Raw genomic sequence first — 21,129 nt, 5'->3', positions numbered from 1 at the left:
ACCCCGCGCCCCAGAGCTACAGAGCAGAGGCCTGGGTCTCCTCCCACATCTGGGCCCAGAAAAAGGGCTGGAAGCTGAGCTTCACTTCCAGCTTCCCCAGGCTCAGTTCCAGCAGCGCCTCGGGCTTCTGCAGAGCCTCCGCGCCTGCCTTCCCTCCTGCCTTAGCAACAGGGAGGCTGTGGATACCGCCGGCGGGTGGGGGCCGGGGAGGCTGCGTGCAGCCCGGGCGCCCAGGGGCGGCGGCGGCCCAGCTCCAATGCCCCGCGCACGGGCGACCGCAGTGCGGAGCCACCCCGCGAGCGCGACAGTCGCGGCGTCGGCGTGCACGGGCCCCAAGCACCCACCCTCCGCACCCGTCGCGGGTCCAAAAGGGATCCTGCAAAAATGAGCCATTCTCACCCCGCTGGGTAAGTGACAAACGGAGCTCTTCCACGCCGCGGCAGGTGGCGACGCAGCCAGCGGCCCCTCCGCCCCCCTCCTGCTGCGGAGGGAAGGGGCGAGAGGGGGCGAGAGGGGGCTTGGGGAGAGGAGAAAAATAATACGGATTCTGGGTCGCAGCGAGGATGGCAGAAATCCCAGGCTTCGTATCTCCTCCCTCGCCTTTCACTGATGTTCGCTCGCTTTGAAATGTTCACTCAGGAAGGATTAAAAAATGGATGTGAAAAACGCATACATTAAGCAGGGACGTTAGCTGGAATCAAGAGGATCCTGTGTTGTGGAACATACGTGTTTTAATGCAATAATAGAGGTCACAGCATATGCGTTCGTTTGGAGAATCAGGGCTTAGAGATAAATCCTCACTGCGGCGTCTTGCATACAAGTGAGGTGTGAGTTGATATAATATTGAGGGAGGTTTCATTGTGAGGGGTACCCCTTATTTCAGGATTTTTATCTGCCCGATCTCAAAAGGACCATAGGGGGTATTTTAAAAGTATTGTGGCCAGGGGAGGTGGTGTGACGCAGGAAGGTGAGAAGGAAGAAGCTATGTGCCTGTGTGTTTACACCTGAGCTCCCGTTGCTTTGGGCAGGGTGACTCCTCAGAAGACATATTTTGGCAATTGTTCAACCTGTTTCAGGAAGTTAACAGTCATTTACTGGCTGTTGACAAAAGAGAAAAAAAACAAAACAAAACACAACGAACCCCCAACCGGTCTTGGTTCTTTTATTGGAAGACGGAGTATCCAATTTCCTTCTGAATTAAACAGTGTCATGCATATTAGATGGTTTTTTATTATGATACATCTAGTAAGCAGATAATATCCTAGTTGATCTTGCAACTAATTTGAAGATGCTTTCCTTTTTAATTGAATTTATTGCACATTTTCAAGAGCAGCAAATTAGCAGAGGACAACATATTTAAGATCATTTGGAGTTTGTGGTGTCTGAAATACCACAGTAGTCGTTGTGCTTTGGATTTACAGTCAAACTTAAAGATTTTACTTTTTAATGAATTCTCTGAGCGTTAGACATAGACTAAAATGTTTGAAAAAACCTAAAGGCATATAAGGTGCCATACTGGAAGTCAGTTTCAGAACTTTCTGGAAAGTGATGTAGCTGTTCTAAACAAGCTTCTTATTTATCTCAGAGTTTCGTTTAGGTACTTGAACGCTTTGATGCTGAACTCCTGTGCAGTTTTAGTTGCTGTGGGTCACTGGGATGTAAATGGCACTATTTTTCTGCAGCTGCTCTTTGCAGTGTGTCCACATTCAGGAAAATGAATGTATCAGTTAGGGTTGTCTTCCTATGTTTTTCAGGTTTTTGGCTAAGTTAGAATCTGATTAGACCATTTAATCATCTATTTTCAAATGTGGAAAAAACCTGTAGCTGCTTATTAAATTGTGCATGATTAAGATTTCAGAAACTAAAGTGAAATTTTTCTGAAACTCCATTAGTTCCAAGCACATGGAAAAAAAAGGAAAATGTGTGATCTCGGGAAAGAGTGTGCTTCATGGTACTCTGCAAGAAAGACAGTAAGATGCAATAATAATCTTGCACTAAAATTGTAGGCACCATATCTCATTCATCTTTGTGCCCCCTTTGCTTATTCCTGTATAAAGAAATGCTCAACAGATGTCTATGGAATGAATGATATCATCTGACAGTGTGTCCAGTCTAGAGGTGGACGCATTCACAAAAGAAAACCATATTAGGGCTAAACATTTATCAAGTGTTTACCATGTGCCAGGCTCTAGTCTACTGTGTAACAAGAAATACCTCACTAATCTTCCCACTCACTCCGCGAGGCAGATTCTAGTCACCATTATTTTCACAGATAAGGAAACAGAGGACTGAGAAATTTCCAAGGATTTCACGGTAGGAGGGGTCAGAGTTGGAATAAAACGCCAAGGAGTCCAGTTGCAGAGCCTGTGTGATTAACCATTACACTAACTGCCTCTCATGGTCAACAGCTGAGATGTAGGGGAGCCCTAAATACATGGAAATTCTTACCCAGATCAGACCAACCTCTGACAGGTGATAGCTGTACATAGTTATCTAGTATTTTGATGTATAATTAGAAAATAATTTTGTGATGGTGTCTACAGGTATATATTTTTTGTTTTCAGTTCATCAAAAATAAATGAAAACAATAAATATAACAACTTTTAATGCCGTAAAAGTCACCCAAGAACAAAGTTATTCAAATTGCTAAAGTTTTCCCTCAATATAAGTAGTCATTATTTTTCTTGCCTGCTACTATTTGGAAATAATAAAAGTTTCAGTAGCAAATAAAAGGTTTTCATTAAAACCGAGAAGTCTTTTCCATCATTACTGAAGCAGTTTGTATTTATTACATTTTAAGAATAAAGTGGCAATAAAGTGCAATTACAACAAAACAGAAATTTAAAATTTCTAAAATTCCACCAATCAATAAGGGACGCCCTGATGCTTTCTTTTGGTGCTTCCTTTGAGTTCCACTGCTTCCTTAATTACAGCAGGAAACACTTGACATACAAATTGCAAAGGCCCTGTGCTGACTTCGTTCCAATAGTTTGGAGTAAATAAAAATGGTCTTAAAAACTTCTGCCAAAGATTATAATAGAGACTTTGATTCTGAGCTGCATTGTAATTTGGAGGAAGTCAACTATAAAATACTGTTTCTGGCACTGCCATCTCTAATGAAACTGTTTTAGAGTGGAAAATTTCAATTGATAGTCCCTCTAGTTTGTTCTATCTCATCCTGAGTTGCTATTTGTTTGTGTGGGTGTTTGTAGGTTGTGCACTAGTCCTAGAGGTGGAATGGGGATTTTTATACCTCTGTCATGCATGAGGATAAAATGGTATGGTTCTTCTGACTCCTTCAAAAGATCCTCAGTGAATCCATGTGCACTGCGCTCCCTGTGTGAAAGATATGCTTGGCTCCGAGTACAGATAGTCACACTCATCTGTACATTTGCTTTGAGGAACTGGAAGAATGGGAAGCATTATAGTTTTCAACAAAATAAAAATGCAGAAGATGCTGTATGTTTGGAAAGATTGTTCCAAGGTTTAGAAGCTTTTTTTTTTTTGGTTTAGACTTTTTAATTTATATCTTTTTAATGTAAAGAAGTGTTTCTGTAGTAACAGAGTATACTGAAGTGTGGTATAGAAAGAATGAACACATCCTTAGTACTCCCTGATCACTCAGTCCTATTTCATCAAAGGCAGAGTACAAAGTGCTATAGGTAAAATTGTCAATTTTTAGATAGTGGATGTGTATATATAAAAGTGACAAAGACTATAAACCCACTATGTCATTTACATATGGAGTGTCCATTGCACTTTGTCTCTGCCTTTTTTTTCAATCCAACATGGTATTATTTATTATTTTTAAAAAATTGAGATATAATTAACATATTAGTTGCAGGTATACAACATAATGATTTGATATTTGTATATATTGCAAAATGATCACCACAAATACCAAATGATCTCACTTATATGTGGAATCTAAAACAACAACAGCAATAACAGCAACAAAATGAACTCATAGATATAGAGAACAGATTGATGGTGGCTATGGGTAGGGGGTGGGGGGTAGAAAAATGGGTGAAGGTGTTTAAAAGGTACGGACTTCCAGTTATAAAGTAAATAAGTCTTGTGGATGTAATGTACATCGTGGTGACAATAGTTAATAATACTGTATTTTAAATTTGAAAGTGGCTAAGGGAATAGATCTTAAAAGTTCTCATCACACACACACAATTTGTAACTATGTATGGTGTTGGATGTTAATGAGACTTATTAGGGTATCTCTGCCTTCCTAGCAAACAGTGTAGTACTTTGTATGACTGTAGTAGGGGTCTCGTCTCTTTGTTGCTCACCACTCCTACCACCAAAATTATCTGTGACACAGAATTTCAGATTTGAAGTAATTAAACATTTCAATTCAAATTGGGTAGATTCTATTTACCCTCCTATTAAATATTAACAACTTGACTTCAAGGAGTAAATTGTTTCTGATTAAACGAGGTGAATTGAACATGCTGATTTGTCTTGATTTCCTCTCTGATAATTTTGTTATAGAGTCTGTTCTGTTTTCTTATCCCTTGGCTTGACAAACCTTTCACATAACTAGATGGGAATGGAAAGGGATTTGTTGTTTGTTATACAACATCACTCAATTCTTTGAATTTTTCAGAGTCATATGCCAAAAATCACATAGTGATCTGTCACCAAAAATTTTTTTTTCACTGATTTTTCAAATTACAGCTCAATCAGATCCTCCTTTAGTTGTGTTGGAAGCAAAGGCTTGGAAACTACTTGCAATCATATTTATTGACAAGTCAAGAAAACCATTTATTGTATCAACATCTACATAATACTTCAAATTGTCCCTTTGTCTCAGATGTTTTTCTAAGTTAAGTACATCCTAAGAAGACACCATATGGTGAGAGGTGTGCCTTTCTTTTGTGAAAGTAGAAAGATGATTATAAAACGGAGAGGAGGGAGGTGGATCAACATGGCTTGGAGGTGCATTTTTAGGCAGACCAGTTTTAGGAGAGTACAGAGGAAACCTGAGCGTCTAGAAATTGATTCCCTTCAAACAATCCTTGCCTGGGTTCCCCTAGGAAAGTCTCTGGGTATCCCAGGGGAGTACATATCCCAGTTTATAAACTTCTGGTTTAGCACACAGGGTGCTGTCAAATGCAGGATGCTGCAGCAGTCCATACTTCCTTTCTCCCAGTCTACTGAAGAAAGGAATCTCTAGCTGTAAGAAGTAGAGACTTCCCCAACTTATCTTGATTATTAATAGCTATGAAAAGTTTTTCAGGGAGACAAGAAAATAAAACATTTCTGACTCAATTTTCAATTCTAAAGTCAACCTCAAATAGTCTTGACCTGGGGTGTTTATCTATTTTCAAGACTTTTAGTTTCCAGAAATATCATTTTCAATGAAAACTTCAGATTCTGGAATATAGTACTTAAATAATCTTTTAAACTTTAGTTGCTAATTTTGGTACAGACCAAGAGAAGTAGGATGCAGACTGAATTTCCCTCCAATGGCTTACTCAGTTCCCCACACAAATAGTTGAAAATATTGTATGCTTTGGAATGATTCCATAAATGTCCATCAGTTTAAAATAAACTGTCAAATTAGGCGGGGGTAAAATTTGTGAAAAAGAAAAAAAAATAGGATTCCACATCCATACTGGTTTGCAAGTGTCTTTCATCAACTTTCTCTAAACTTGAAATCCCAAATCATCTATTATGAATATGATTTATGTTTTTAAAAAGGATGAGGAAAGAGGAGAATCAGTTGAGTCATTCAGAGTGAAACCCTTGGCACTACGGAAAAGGACATACATTTATGCTTTCAATTAAAATAAACGATTTAAGGTAAATGTATTTATCTATACTTATCTCATTAATTTAATTTTTTGTTTAAATGATCAGTTATTGGTCCTGATGTTACCAACCAGGGTTCTTGGTCTCCTGAATCAATAGAAATTGGTCAGAGGCCAGACAAGAAATTCAGGCAAGGCTTTACTGGGGCCCCTGCTGCAGGAGGGGGGCGTGAGAACAAACAACAGATTCCCATGCTCGCTAGCTCCCTGAGGCAGGGCTGGCGAGCTTGTTCCTTATAAGGGGTGAGGGTAGGGGTGTGTCTGGAGGTCAGGACAGAGGGGTGGCTTAGGTGTTTTGCCCACCCCTTAGGTGGTGTTGTGTGCAGGGGGTGTGTGCAGTACCCTGCTTTTGCTCCGGGCTCTTCAAAAGTGGCAGCTGGAACTTTTGGTCTCTTTGTATCTTTTGTCCAGAATTTGCCCCAACTGCGCATGCATGCCGTTATTTTTCGTCCCATTTAGTTTCTTTGTATTTTGTTGCTAGAGGAAAGGTGTGTCCAGGTGCAAGCATTGCAGCACTGCAGCAAAGGGCCCCAGGTGCCAGCCTGTCTCAGTCCCCCCTGAGAGACCCTACACCCTTATTCTTAAGCAGTAAGGGGCCGAAGCTGTCTTTTTCTGAAACTTCTTCCTGCTGGACAGGGGCCGCAGACCCTAGCCTACCCTAGAGGTGTAGAAGTCCCTTGTTGACTGTTCCAAGGACTTGTAGGGACCTGGGCCACCCTCTGCTGGAATGGGTTGAATCCCTTGAGCCATCATGAGCCTTACTTCAAACTGTTGGAGCCTAGAAGACACAAACTCAATCAAAAGGTTAAATAAACAAGGGCTAGAAAGGGGAAGAACAACAATAGCCATTAAAGGGCCTAAAAGGGAAGGAACCATGTTAACTTTGGGAGGGTTTTTATTTTTTAACTGTTGACCAGACAGTGGAGGCGATATTGCCCCTGTCAAAATTGTGAAACCACTCTGCCTGGGTGTATATTTCCTTCATATTAATTTTTACCTGTTCCGTCGCATTGTTCCAAGCGCAGCAGGAAGTATTAGTTATCGCACAAACTCTACCTTGTTCTACCAGAAGGTAATCAGGGGCCAGACAATTGTCAAGAGCCACGTCAGCCAAGGAAACGAGAGAGGTTCCAAGTCCCGTTAAGGTTTCAAAGAGGAGCCAGCTCCCTACATCCATCGTTTTACTTACCTGTTGGTGGTGTCTTGCTTTTGAATAGGTATCTCAGCTCTTCCACTGGTGTATTCATCTGTTTTGACCTGTGGGGTTTCTGGAGGTAAAAGCTTTAGTCTGGACAAACGTACCCAGCTAGATACCCCTTGCGGTTTGACAGCAATGGGGGTGGTTAAAGTTACTTTATAGGGGCCCTTCCATTTTGGTATTCGTTGGTCTTCGGGGGACCCCTCTTTCCAGGTTTTAAGAAGAGCTTGGTCCTTGGGGTTTATTTGTAAAGGAACTGCTCCTTCCTCTGTATTTTTAGTGGGAGCTGTCAGTGCCTTGTTGGCATAGTCCTGGATTGCCTTCTGAACTTGTCCTACATTAATAATATATCTCAGGGCCTCGTTCACTTCCTCATCCAGTAGAATGTTAGTAGTATGAAAAGCCCCCCCCCACAGGTCGTTTCAAATGGGCTAAGCCTCAGACCACTCCTGGGGGCTACACAGACCCTGAGGAGTACAATAGGAAGAAGTTGTTCCAGGGTTCATGAGTGTCTTGACAGAACTTTGCTAGGTTTTCTTTAAAGTATGGTTCATTTTCTCTACCTTGCCTGAAGACTGGGGGTGCCAAGAGGTGTGTAGCTTGTAGTCTATCCCTAGGGCCATTGTGAACCCCTGTGTGATTTTGACTGTAAAAGAGGGCCTGTTATCACTCTGGAGGGACTTTGGGAGTCCAAACCAAGGATTTATTTCTTTTAAAAGGGACTAACAGACTTCCATAGCCTTTTCAGATTGGGTGGGGAAGGCTTCAACCCATCCTGTGAAAGTATCAACAAACACCAGAAGTTATTTATATCCTGATCGTGGGGGCATTTGGGTGAAATCTAACTGCCAGTCTTCCCCCGATATGTCCCTCGGCACTGAATTGGCCTGAGTAATGAAGTGGGGTTTGGATGGGTCTGTGGGTTATTATGGGCACATAAATCACAGGTAAGAGTTACTTGTTTTTCTGTTCTTTTAAGCCCCTTCCCTGAAATAGCCTTTTGCATCAAGTCCCATAGTGCATCCCTCCCATAGTGGGCGGCATCATGTAAGCTCTTAGTGAGTTTCCATTGTTGGGCCTCAGGGATTAGAACCTTATTCTCCTTTTTATACCAGCCTGTGCTTCCCTTCTCATAGCCCCATTTCTCAGCATTTTCTTGTTCCTGTGGGGAATACTGGGGAAGGCTAGGGAGCTCAGGGGGGTCAATCACTAGAGCCATAACTTGTTCAGGTTCCTGCAGTTGAGCTGCCTGTTTTGCAATTTGATCAGCTTTGCTGTTCCCATGGCTCACAAAAGATCCCTCCCTCTGATGGCCCCTACAGTGGGTTACTGCTACCTGGGTTGGGAGCTGCACTGCTTCTAAAAAAGCCAGAATCAAATCTTTATGTTTTATGGGGGAATTTCTAGCGGTTAACATTCCTCTTTCTTTCCAAATGGCAGCATGAGCATGTAGCACGTGGAACCCATATTTAGAGTCAGTGAAAATATTTAATTTCTTATCCTTCCCTAATTGCAAAACTCTCATTAATGCACTTAGTTCAGCCTTCTGGGCTGATGGCTGGGGTGGCAGGGCCTTGGCTTCTGTGATTTCGTCTAGACTAGCTATGGCCTACCTCGCCTTTCGGGTTCCCATTTCTACAAAACTGCTCCCATCAGTAAACCTTTCAACCTCGGGGCTGTCAGGAGGCTCATCTAGAAGATCAGACCTGCTGGAGTGAATTTGTTCTCTGGTCTCTATACACTGATGCAATAAGTCTCCACCCTTGGCCACTGGAAGCAGGATTGCTGGGTTCAGCATTTGGCACACCTTTAAGGTAATGTCAGGGGTGTCCATTAGGAGGGCCCGATATCTTGTTAACCTTCCCCCCATCAACCAGTGATGTCCTTTGACCTCCAGCACAGATTGTACCTGATGAGGGGTTAACAAATCTAAGTGTTGTCCCAGGTGAGCTTGGAAGCCTCATTAACCAACAGGACTGTGGCTGCCACTGCCTGCAGGCAGCTTGGCCATCCCAGGGCTACTGAGTCCAGTTGTTTTGAAAAGTAAGCCACTGGTCTCTGATCCGGTCCCAGCTTTGGGGTCAGGACTTCTAGAGCTATTCCTGCCCTCTCGTGAAATTACAGGGTAAAGGGCTTGTTCAAATTTGGAAACCCCAGTGCTGGTGTTCTACTCAACTCAGTCTTTAGAGTCTAAAAGCCCCACTGGTGGTCCATATTCCATCGAAGGGGCTCCCTTTTTTCTCTCTTTAGAGCCTCATATAGGGGTTTTGCTATTAGGCCATAATTTAGTATCCAGGTATGACAGAACCCAGCCATCCTGAGAAAGCCTCAGAGTTGCCTCTGTCACCCAGCTCAGAAAGACTACCGGGTTTTAATCTTTCTCCTGTGTAACCTCTCAGACCTTATCATAATTTACAGGCTTCACCATACACCTTCTCATTTCTTCTGATAGACAAGTGATATAATGTCTCATCCTAGCCTGGCCTACACAATCTTCGTAGTGCCTGTGTGGGTCGTGTTCTGGGATTGCATCCCCACCCACCTGATAAATTTGGTGGTATGGATTGGTGGCCAGTAGGCCATCTGCATGTTCCCTGGCCTTTCTCAGTATACACTCCTTTTCATCTGGGATGCAACAGTGGGCCAGAATAACCATGATGTATTTGGGAAGTCTGTCAAAATTTTTAAAAGTTTTAAAACGCCCGGTTAGATAGGATCATAGGTTGCTGTGAAACAATACTTATTCCTTGAGCTAAGGTGAGGAAAAAAAATCAAAATTAAATATAGATCACTTCAAGGCATAGGAACTCACACAATCTGTTATTAAAAGCAGCATTCCAGGAAAACTTTGTTCTCTTATGAGAGAAACCAAATCCAGTCTTCTATCAACCTACTCTTAATAAAATTCATTTTCCTAATTAAATTTAATCCAGCCTTAGAAAGTCCTGACCACCTACGAAATTCTTTAACCAATGTTCCTTTTTCTCAAACCTTCTGCAACTTCATGTAGCCATAATATATCCCGTATTCTTTTCCCATTCAGAAATAGCCAGCTCTAGGAAAAAAATCACCCTTTTTCCTTTAACAAAATATATTTCCATTTCTCATACCTTCTTTTCTGAAAACACACATCCTACTTTCCTTAAGCAGCCATGAACTGTCTTTTACGTTAGCATTCCGTAAATTGGTAGAAAAACATCTCAAGGCGGCACCAAACAGCTTAATTTCTGTCTCATAAGAAGATAAAAGTAAGTAAATTTAGACCTATTTAGCAATTAATGTTCCAATATTTTCTCTTATTTGAAATGGCCTGAATATTCAATGAATTCTTATAATTTAACTTAATTTAGTTTCAAATTACCAAAATTTGGAGAGACTGTTTTAGATGGACATTTCCAAAACATAATTATTCCTATAGAGTTTACCAAAAAGTTCTTATCCCAGTTACATTTACTTAAAAATTTAATCATATCAGTTTATTTTCCTGGTTGACAGATTTTATAACAGAAACAATATGCCCTTATTGACTTCCAATAACCTTAGGTACAATGAAAGTATTATACTTAATGTTGATGGCTCTAAAGGCAGGTCTGTATTAACTAAACACACAAGCTAAAGCCAGACAAACCAATTTCTACAGAACCAGAGATCTCACAGTTTTCCCACTTGAATTTAAAATAGCCCCTTTTTTCCCTTCAGGGTGGGGGACTATAGATGAATCAGGTAGTTCTTGGGAGCCCAGGCAGAATAGTTACATTGCAAAGGGAGAGGAGAGAGATGCAAGCCCCTCCCCTTTCCTTTTTGTTCTTTAAAATCCCGCTAAGTAACCCCAGGCTGGTGTCTCAGGTAATGTGGGCTGTGTTTGTATTTCAAAGCTTGCGTGCTCCACTGTGCCCACAATGTCAGCCGACACTTGCGGGAGCAGTTGGACAGACAAGACTACATAAAACAAAGATACCAATGACAAAATTTAAAGACACAAACAAGACGTTTTTAGGATGAAGGGGATGGGAGTGCAGGTATGAGGACCAAGGGAGAGGTAAAGGAGGAGAGGTGATCAAACCTGGAAGCCAGCGAGCTGTACTTCGTCTGTGGGACTGCAACCCTCAAGTGGGACTCTCACCCACACGTACACCAGTTTATAGAAATCTGCCGCCTCAGCCCATTCCCAGCAGGACTTCTCTTGGTGGCAGGAAAATAAAGGTGAGAATATTGGGATGATCAGACTTCCAGCCTCTACAAGACATGAGGTTTGAACCTCTATCACTCCCATAAATCTCTGGTCAGGGAGAGCCCGCCGGACCACGGTCTGCACGGTGTGAGGCGAGCCTCTCCCACCTCTGTTTGTTGCCTGTCAAGGTGAGCCATTGCCGGATGAAGGGAGCATGGTCTCACAAGCTGAGAGGAGTGATGCTTTTGCTGTCTGATGTCCACTCTCTCAGAAGGATAGGACAGAAGTAAGAGAGAGGAGAGGACAGAGAGAGAAATAGAGAGATTTCAGGAAAGGGAAAGGGCCAAAGGGAAAGGAAAAGTGGTGAGAGAAAAAGGACAAAGGGGAGGGGGAAAGCATTGCCTGAATGAGGGTACTGAGGCTTCCAGGGGTCAGGAAGGCAGACTTACCAAATGTGGTGACGCTGAAACAAGAGGTTCAGGTGGCCACTTGTCACCCACAGGGAAGCTGCATTTGGTGGTCCCAGAGGTGCCCAGATCCTCTACTGGGAAGGGAACAATAGTCCCTTCATGGTTGTCACAAAGTATTAGGTTGGCTGAAAAGTTTGTTTGGGTTTTTCCCATGAGATGTTACGGAAAAACCCGAACGAACATTTTAGCCAACCCAATATGTTACCGACCAGGGTTCTTGGACTCCTTAATCAATAGAAATTGGTCAGAGGCCAGACAAGAAATTCAGGCAAGGCTTTATTGGGGCCCCTGCTGCAGGAGGGGGACGTGAGAACAAACTACAGATTCCCATGCTTGCTCGCTCCCTGAGGGGGCGCTGGCGAGCTTGTTCCTTATATGGGGTGAGGGTAGGGGTGTGTCCATAGGTCAGGCCAGAGGGGTGGCTTAGGTGTTTAGCCCACCCTTTAGGTGGTGGTATGTGCAGGGGGTGTGTGCAGTACCCTGCTTTTGCTCCGGGCTCTTCAAAAGTAGCAGTTGGGTTTTTGGGTCTCTTTGTATCTTTTGTCCAGAATTTGCCCCAACTGAACATGCATGCAACTATTTTTAGTCCCATATAGTTTCTTTGTATTTTGTTGCTCAAGGAGAGGTGTGTCCAGGTGCAAGCATTGCAGCACTGCAGCAAAGGGTCTCAGGTCTCAGCCTGTCTCACTGACCACATTGAACAAGACTTGGTTAGTGTCTTCGAAAGCAAATTATTTGAGTGTATGGACACTGCACTTTGATTTTCCCTTAGTTCCTTGCTTTCACCTAGCTCCATTGTTCTCAAACTTAAGCATACAAAGAATTACTGAATAGTGTGGTATACCCAAAACCATGACTATAGTACTTTATTAATTAAATTTTTAAGGGTAATTTTTTACCATATAGTGCATTTGTATCTTGTGCTGACTAAAAAAGTCAACCCAAATGTAAGATCCAAATCGTTGCTTTTATAGTGAGCCACAAGAAACATACTTTAAAAGTGAAGACCATTTCAAAGTGTAGATGTATGGATCTGGATTTTTTAATAGTTACTCATTGTCTGGCAGGTCTCCTCTCACTCATTCTTCTTATCTCCTGTCCCTTTTGTATGGTTAACTCTTTTTTTTTTGGTCTATGGGCAGATTACCGTGAGGTGCAGTTTTTTCTTCTGCCCCGTGCTCTGGGTACTCTCTTTATAGAGTTTCATTATCCTCTTCTCATCCATCCCAGCTACCTGAATGGATGTGGTAGGATCCAGAAGGTATCTGTTCCCTCTTTGGATAGATCATCAGTGATCATTTTATGGTTGTCAGCACATAATTCAGAATCAAAGTGCAGCAGCTTGCGTTTCTGTGTACCCAGGAAATATATTCTTTGTTACTTTTGTCTAAATCCATGTTACATACTTAAATTGATCACCTTTCTTTTTATACCTGTGTTTTGGACTGAATTGTCTCTTCCCTCCCCTGCAAATTCATATGTTGAAGTTCTAACACCCAGAAGCTCAGATATGACTATATTTGGAGGTAGGGTCTTTAAAGAGTTAATTAAGGTTAAATGAGGTCAGTGGGGTGGGCCCTAATCTAATATGACTGGTGTCCCTATAAGAAGAGGAGATTAGGATACAGACATGTACATACAGAGAGAAGACTATGAGAAGATATAGAGAGAAAATGGCCAACTGTAAGCCTAAGACAAAGGCTGGAGCAAATCCTTCCCTCATGGTCCTCAAAAGAAACCAACCCTGTTGACAACATGAAGTTGGACTTCCAGCCTCTGGAACTGTGAGACAATACATTTCTGTTTAAGCCATCCAGTCTTCAATACTTGTTATGACAGCCCTAGCACACTAATACAACCTCTTTTCAACTCCTGATGCTTTTTTTTCCCCACTTGGTCCTGCTAAAGCTGAAGATGGTTTTTATGAGAAGTGTAGGGTCACTGAGAATAAACGATTGAACAATATGAGGGTCATAGGGAGTGAGCTTGGAAGCCAGAGGTTCAAAAAGGTAGATAAAAATAAAAGCAAATGGAAAATGTGATTAAAGGACTAGTGAGGAGAAATAATTACGGCAGTAAGTCAATGATCTCTACTGGTAAGTATTAAGCTTTTCTTTTGTTAAGTCTGATTAGTAATCAAATTACTTCCCACCTCTCTGTCTGACACTACTTGGGGTAGAAAACTGAACCTTTTAAGCTGGTGATCCATTTTTCCATGACTGTTATTATTTTCTTATAATAATAATAAATATTTATAAATTAATGAAAATTCTTAGGGCAAAAGATTGAAACAAGGGAAGACACAGCAGGGAACTAAACAGACAATATAAATTGCACACAGTAGTTATGAAACAGCATTAAAAACTAAAAGCATTAAAAACTAAGGATTTTAAATTAAATTGAATCATAATGTTTTATAGTAGCAGTTAATTTGGCATTCTCTATATGCTATGGATTATATTTCATATTTGTGAATATTATGTGGCTCTCACTTTAAGATTGTCTCTCTTCATAGCTTGCTCCAAGATATTTATAATAATATTGTTTCTGTTGCTTAGATTCAAGCAAAACTAATCTGCTATAAATTAGATTAATAGAAGGGATCTCAAATATCTGGGTACTAGTGACACAAGAGATTTTTAATTTTCCTCCTTGTACTTATCTGTTTTTTGAAAATTTTCTACTTGGAGCAGAAAAATTCAAAGAGGAAAGTAAAAATTGCTTGAAATCCTACCATCCATAAATAATCCTAGTTAGCATTTTGGTCATTTCCTTTCTTCTCCATTTTCCCGTGCATTATTCCTATTTTTAAAGTGATTATTCCTATTTTAACAAAGCGCCACTGTTTTAAAAAGCTGTTTCTAAGACACTACTGTTTTAAAGTTAACCAACAACTACCATGTGGGCCCTTCCCTCATAGCGTTCCAGTTGTCTTCATATTTCCCTTATAAACTACAAACTCTTTGAGGGTGCAGACCACACCCCTCTACATCTTCCATGTATCCCCAGGACTTAGCTCAGTAATTGCTGACATATGTCACCTATTTTAGTGATCATTTATGGTAAGTCCCAAGAGTATGTTTGCTCATCGATTCAATTAATATTTACTGAGTGCCTACTAAATGCTAGTCAGTAAGCTACCATATTCAGCACGTATTCTGTTCCAGAAATTCATTTGAGTTCTGGAAAAGGCCTGAATAGTGAGTTTTTAAAAAAGATTTAAAAGTCACTAACCTTCATTGAGTTTTGCCATCCTCGGGCAGCAGGGTGATTAGTAGGTATCAGTCAGGAATATGTTCAACGGCAAGTAACAGAAAACCAAATGAATAGTGGCTTAAAACATAACAACACTTATTTATTTCACAAGTAGTCTGGAGGGAGGCAATTGTATTTTATCGTAATATCAGCATCCTTATCTCTATAATTTTTTGGGTCTTTTCCTCATGGTACCAAGATGACTACCCTAGATCCATGCGCAGTAGCTTTATAAAGCCATCCCAAACAAAAAGGAAAAAGATGGATGCAAAAAACGACATTTTTTTCAAAATCTGGGAGGAGAACATTTCCAGAACTTTCCAGTAGACTTTCTTTTATACCTTGTTGCCCAGAACTGCATCAATGAACATGCCTAGTTACAAGAGAGAGAGTGGGAAAGAATAGATTTGACTTTCCTAACTTCTGTGGGCGATAGGCAAGGGAGAAGTGTTTGCGAATGGCTTCTGGTAGCCAGTGAGCAGTGTCCAGCACAGAGCTTTAGTGATGAGCTGTCTGGCTCTGGATGTGGATAGTCTGAGTTCAGATTGGCTACATAGCTGCTGTGTGACCCTACATAAATTCTGTATCGTCTCTCTGATTCTTGCTTTTTTCATCCTGGTGGAACATATGTCTGCTTTGTAGGTTGTTGTGAGGATTGAATGAAATACTTTAAAGCATTTAGTACAAGGCCTGGCACATAGTAAGTGTTAATGTGCTAACTTAGTGCCTGGTAGCTTAGATGCAACATACATGAGTATGCCCAGCTTTCTGTAGGAGAACTGCCATACCCAAGTCCTGAGCTAGATGTAGAGTTGGATTAATTGGACAAGGCATCCTAGAGAGATTAAATTTTGGGGGGTGAGTTTTGAAAGAGGGGAGAAACATCTGGACACATTTAAGGAAAGTACAAAGTACTCTCTAGTATTATAAAAACATAGTATTATAATTACAATCATCACTGCCAGGGCAATAGTAGCCAGTTGTGACTTTGAATAAGTGACAGGAGACAATAACGTTGCTTGTTTATTTAGCTGACAAGCTCTTGAGCAGGCAAGGCATGTTTTTTGCTATAAAACCAAGCAGAAGCTGGCCTGGCCTGAGAAGTCGATACCTCAAATTTGGTTTTGTCTTTAACTTCCTCTTACTTTCTCTTGCTCATTTTTTGGAACCTCAGATACAATACCAAGTGTGCACACAAGGATTTTCTTTTTTAACTGAAAGATCTTTGCCTTCAATTCTAAGTCAGAAATTAATTTCAGATTTATTTCTGTTCATCTCCTAAACCTTTTCAAAAGTGAGTTTGAGTATTTCTTCTCCTTGAAATTGGAATCTCTGTCTTGAACTGCCAGAAAATGACTCTTTCACCACAATTCACAGGCATTTACATAAGGTTATAACTGTTAAATTCTTTCTTACAAAGCCTCCTTTCCCCTCAGTCAAACTTGAGACGGAGAGTTTTGACCTTGGCTGGAATCTTCCAGAATTGGATGTACGCTTAGGGAGTGGGTGAGGCTGATCTCAGGCTACAGTCTGTGGAGAGGGGTTTGAGGTTCCAGTCCTTAGTGAGGTTGTTGATTCAGGGGAGGGAAAAAGTCTGAAGTTTCAGGGCCGAATGCAAGAGCATGGAGCAGGAAGCAGATCCCAAAGTCCTATGACAGGAACCAGGGGGCTCAAGAAGGAAGCTGGGAGATGGGACCCAAGGAAATTAGGAAAGTGTAGTGGAGAGTGTGGGCAGAAGGCTAGAGCATTGCAAAGGAGATACGAGCAAGGGATTGAAGTATCTGCAGAGTTGGAACTGTCTGAAAATTGTCCTTATTTTTTTTTTTTTTGTTCTTCTAAGTGAAAAGGAATGATATTCCAAAAGGAAACTCAATGTTTCATTTAAAAAATATGAGATAAGCATGCTACAGTAGAGAGAGGAATACTTTTGGAGTCAGAAGGACATAGGTTCGAATCTCAGTTATGCCTTATGTGAACTCAAGAAGTGAATTTCTTTGTGTCTCACTTTCCTCATTCAAAAATGGGGCAGATAAATACCTCCTTTGCAGGACTGTTGGCACATATTTGAGACTCCATGAATGGCAGCTGATGGGTATTTACTTTGATCTTTGCACAAAGCATATGCTGCTTAAGTCTTTTTTTGTCTGTTTTTCTTTCTCTAGTTTTATTTTTCCAGCCTGTTGAGATATAATTGACAAATAACACCATGTAAGTTTAAGATGTACAATAGTGATGATTTTAGATATGTATATATTATGAAGTGATTACTATAATAAGATTAGTTAACACATCCTTAAGATTTAATTCTCAAAGTACATCAACCAAAAATACATAAATATACAGCTCAAAATAAGCAGAGATAGCCTAAACTAATTGGAAGAGAAAACAAGGAATGTATTTCCAGACCATAAATCACTTTCTTGTTCAATTAAACTAATTTATTTTAAATAGTAACCTGTTCTTAAATTCACGAATTTTTACAGTAAAAATGAGCACTGATCCACCTATTCATAACCCCGTAAATGAGGCTTCCCCTTTAAAGAAACCATGATCTGGGCAACTGAGAATTTTTATAAAAATGGAAACTCTAACCCAGAGCATTTTTACTTCTCCAGAATACTTACTTTTCTTATCTAATTCAAGGATTCAGGACAAACTCAGGAAACTGCATCATTACTTTGACATTGACAAATGCTAGAAGGACTGGTGAGATATTATGAGTACTTTTTTTAATGATTGATCATTTAAAATTTAGTCAACCTCTTTAACCTTTGACCAGATGTCCTTACTGTTTTAAACCTTACTACTGCACATAAGAATTATATTTTAGAGGAATGAAAAGATTTTTAAAGGGGTTGATTACATTACCCTTTCCCACCCAACATGTGTGGTAGCTTTATTGGCGTTGCCCTCATTAGTGGCTGTTTGTTTTTGTTTTATTTTAAATGGGCTCTTTGCACCTATCCAAGATTATATTCCAAGGTCAAGTATCAATAGTGATCAGATTTCTAAGCCAAGACAACCCACTAAAGCCTATTTGACATATGATATGTAACTGATTTAATTGAAGATTTAATAATACTACAGAACTCAACTCTCTTTGGTTGTGCTAATTCTATGGTAAATAATTAACAAGTTTCAACTTGAGTACTGGGAATTTGTGCTCTGTCTCTCTGGGACATTTTGTATATGATCTTCCCCCTTCTTAGCATGAGTCTGGATAGCACCTCTGCCCCTGTCATCACCCATTTACATTTTACTCCCTCCCTCAACACTTGACTTGTCATTCAAGACCCAGTTAAGATTTCAGTTCTTCTGGGATACCCATCCTGTGTGGGCATAGTTCACTTGTTTGTGAAATGGGATTAAAAATCGGATGCATAGAGTGTTTTGAAGATTAAATGAGTTCATGCATGCTGGGCGTGATAAACCGTTATGATTGTAGCACATCAGACTATCCTGCCGTTACAGGCATACCTCATTTTATTGTGCTTCACTTTATCGAGCTTCAAGGATATTGTGTTTTTTTTTACAGATTGAAGGTTTGTGGCAACCCTCCATGGAGCAGTTTATTGGCACCATTTTTTCCACCAGCATTTGTTCACTTCATGTCTCTGTATCACACTTTGGTAACTCTTGCAATATTTCAGACTTTTTCATTATTGTATTTGTTATCATAATTTGTGATCAGTGAACTCTGATGTTACCACTGTAACTGTTTTGGGGCTCCATGAACCAGCCCTGTAAGATGGCAAGCCTAACTGATAAATGTTGTGTGTATTCTGACTGCTCTACTGACCAGATGGTCCCCTATCTCTCTCCCTCTCCTTGGACCTCCCTATTCCCTGAGACACAATAATATTGAAATTAGGCCAATTAATAACCCTACAATGACCTCTGAGTGTTCAAGTGAAAGAAGAGTCATACATCTCTCACTTTAAATCAAAAGCTAGAAATGATTAAGCTTAGTGAGAAGGGTAAGTCAAAAGCCCAAGGTGGGCTGAAAGCTAAGCCTCTTGTGCCAAACAGTCAGCCAAGTTGTGAATGCAAAGGACAAGTTCTTGAAGGAAATGAAAATTGCTACTCCAGTGGACACATGTATGATAAGAAAGTGAAACAGGCTTATCACTGATATGGAGAAAGTTTCAGTGATCTGGATAGAAGATCAAGCCAGCCACGACCTTCCCTTAAGCCAAAGCCTAATCCAGAGCAAGGCCCTAAGTCTCTTCAATTTTATGAAAGCTGAGAGAGGTGAGGAAGCTGCAGAGTTTGGTTCACGAGGTTTAAGATGTCATCTTTATAACATACAAGTGCAAGGTGAAGCAACAAGTGCTGCTGTAGAAGCTGCAGCAAGTTAACCAGAAGATCTAGCTAAGATAATTCATGAAGGTGTTGCCCCTTTTTTTTTTCTTGCTTTACCATTGCTTTAATGCACTTTAAAATTTATCTACATTAATTGGGAACAAAGAGATAAAAATAGACATTTCTTTGTTTTTCATAAATACCTACTCTCCATATTTGATAAAAATCTCAAAGCATTATTTTAACTTCCCACAAATATAATACATACAATTTTTTTTTCTGAAATAATAAGGTCAGCAAATTAAGTATCTTGACACTAATATAACCACGTACAACTGCTTTTCTACTGACTTCCAGGAACAAAACCAAACCAGAAAACTTTAGCTACACTAAACAGATTTTCAATGTAGACAAAACAGCCTTACATTGGGAGAAGATGCCATCTAGGACTTTCATAGCTAGAGAGGAGAAGTCAATGTCTGGCTTCAAAGCTTCAAATGACAGGCTGACTCTCCTGTTAGGAGCTAATGCATCTGGTGACTTTAAGCTGAAGCCAATGCTCATTTACCATTCAGAGAATCCTAGGGCCCTTAAGAATTATGTGAATCTACTCTGCCTCTGTTCTGTTAATGGAACAACAAAGCCTGGATGACAGCACATCTGTTTACAACATGGTTTACTAAATATGTTAAGCCCACTGTTGAGACCTCCTGCTCAGAAAAAAAGATTCCTTTCAAAATACAACTGCTCATTGAGAATGCACCTGGTTACCCAAGAGCTCTGATGGAGATGTATGATGAGATTAATGTTGTTTTCATGCCTGCTAGCACAATATCCTTTCTGCAGCCCATGGATCAAGGAGTAATTTCAATTTTTAAGTCAATTATTTAAGAAATATATTTAAGAAATAAGATTCTTATTATTTGATAGGATTCACTATTCTAGATGTCATTAATAACATTTGTGATTCATGAGAAGAGTCAAAATATTAACATTAACAGAAGTTTGGAAGAAGTTGATTCCAACCCTCATGGGTGACTCTGAGGGGTTCAAGACTTCAGTGGAGGTGTGGTGAAAATAGTAAGAGAACTAGAATTAGAAGTGGGGCCTGAAGATGTGACTGAATTGCTGAACTCTAATGGTAAAATTTTAATGGTTGAGGAGTTGTATCTTATGGATGAGCAAAGAAAGTGGTTTCTTGAGACTGAATCTACTCCTGGTGAAGGTGTTGTGGAGATTGTTGACAGTAAAGGATTTAGAATATTACATAAACTTAATTGATAAAGCAGTGACAAGGTTTGAGGGGATTGACTCCAATTCTGAAAGAAGTTCTCTGAGTAAAATGCTATCAAACAGCTTTACATGCTGCAGAGAAATTGTTCATGAAAGAAAGAATCAATTGATGTAAACTTCATTGTTGTCTTATTTTAAGAAACTGCCACAGCCATCAACCTTCAGCACCCACCACCCTGCAGTCAACATCAACATCAACGTCAACATCAAGGCAAGACCCTCCACTAGCAAAAAGATTACTCACTGAAGGCTCAGATTGTGGTTAGCACATTTTTTTAGCAATAAGGTATTTTTTAATTAAGGTATTACTTTTTTTAAAATTATGCTATTGCACACTTAATAGACTACAATTATGTTGTAAACATAACTTCTTTATGCACCAGGAAAGCAAAAAATTCATGTAACTCACTTTATTATGATATTTGCTTTATTGCCATAGTCACCTTATTGTGATGATCTGGAACCAAACCCACAATATCTCTGAGGTATGCCTGTATTTCCTCTTGGTTTTAAATAATTTGAGGGCAGGGACTTTGTAACCTTACAACAGCCCGGGGCCTGTTACCTAATAAGCACTCTGTATTTGTTGCATAAAATAATTGTATGAAACACCTG

General features: G+C 40.3%; 1 protein-coding gene across 3 annotated transcripts in view; it reads left to right on the top strand.

Annotated features, from left to right (window-relative positions):
* ERICH3 (glutamate rich 3) overlaps positions 1-21,129 on the top strand; it is a 129,520-nt gene that overhangs the window by 16,656 nt on the left and 91,735 nt on the right. Inside the window, exon 1 of one of the 3 annotated variants that reach the window (XM_060023834.1) lies at positions 210-407. The exons of 1 other annotated variant lie outside the window; for it this stretch is intronic. In XM_060023834.1, the coding sequence (XP_059879817.1) occupies positions 385-407 (23 nt within the window). In that variant the 5' untranslated portion in view covers positions 210-384. Of the gene's footprint in view, positions 1-209; positions 408-20,274; positions 20,801-21,129 lie in introns of those variants that run through there. One more of the 3 variants, XM_060023836.1, reaches the window with a different exon arrangement.

The sequence above is a fragment of the Delphinus delphis genome, chromosome 1 (assembly GCF_949987515.2).
Source record: "Delphinus delphis chromosome 1, mDelDel1.2, whole genome shotgun sequence".
NCBI lineage: Eukaryota > Metazoa > Chordata > Mammalia > Artiodactyla > Delphinidae > Delphinus > Delphinus delphis.
Note: the sequence above shows the minus strand (reverse complement) of the source record. Positions and strands in the feature narration are given on the sequence as shown.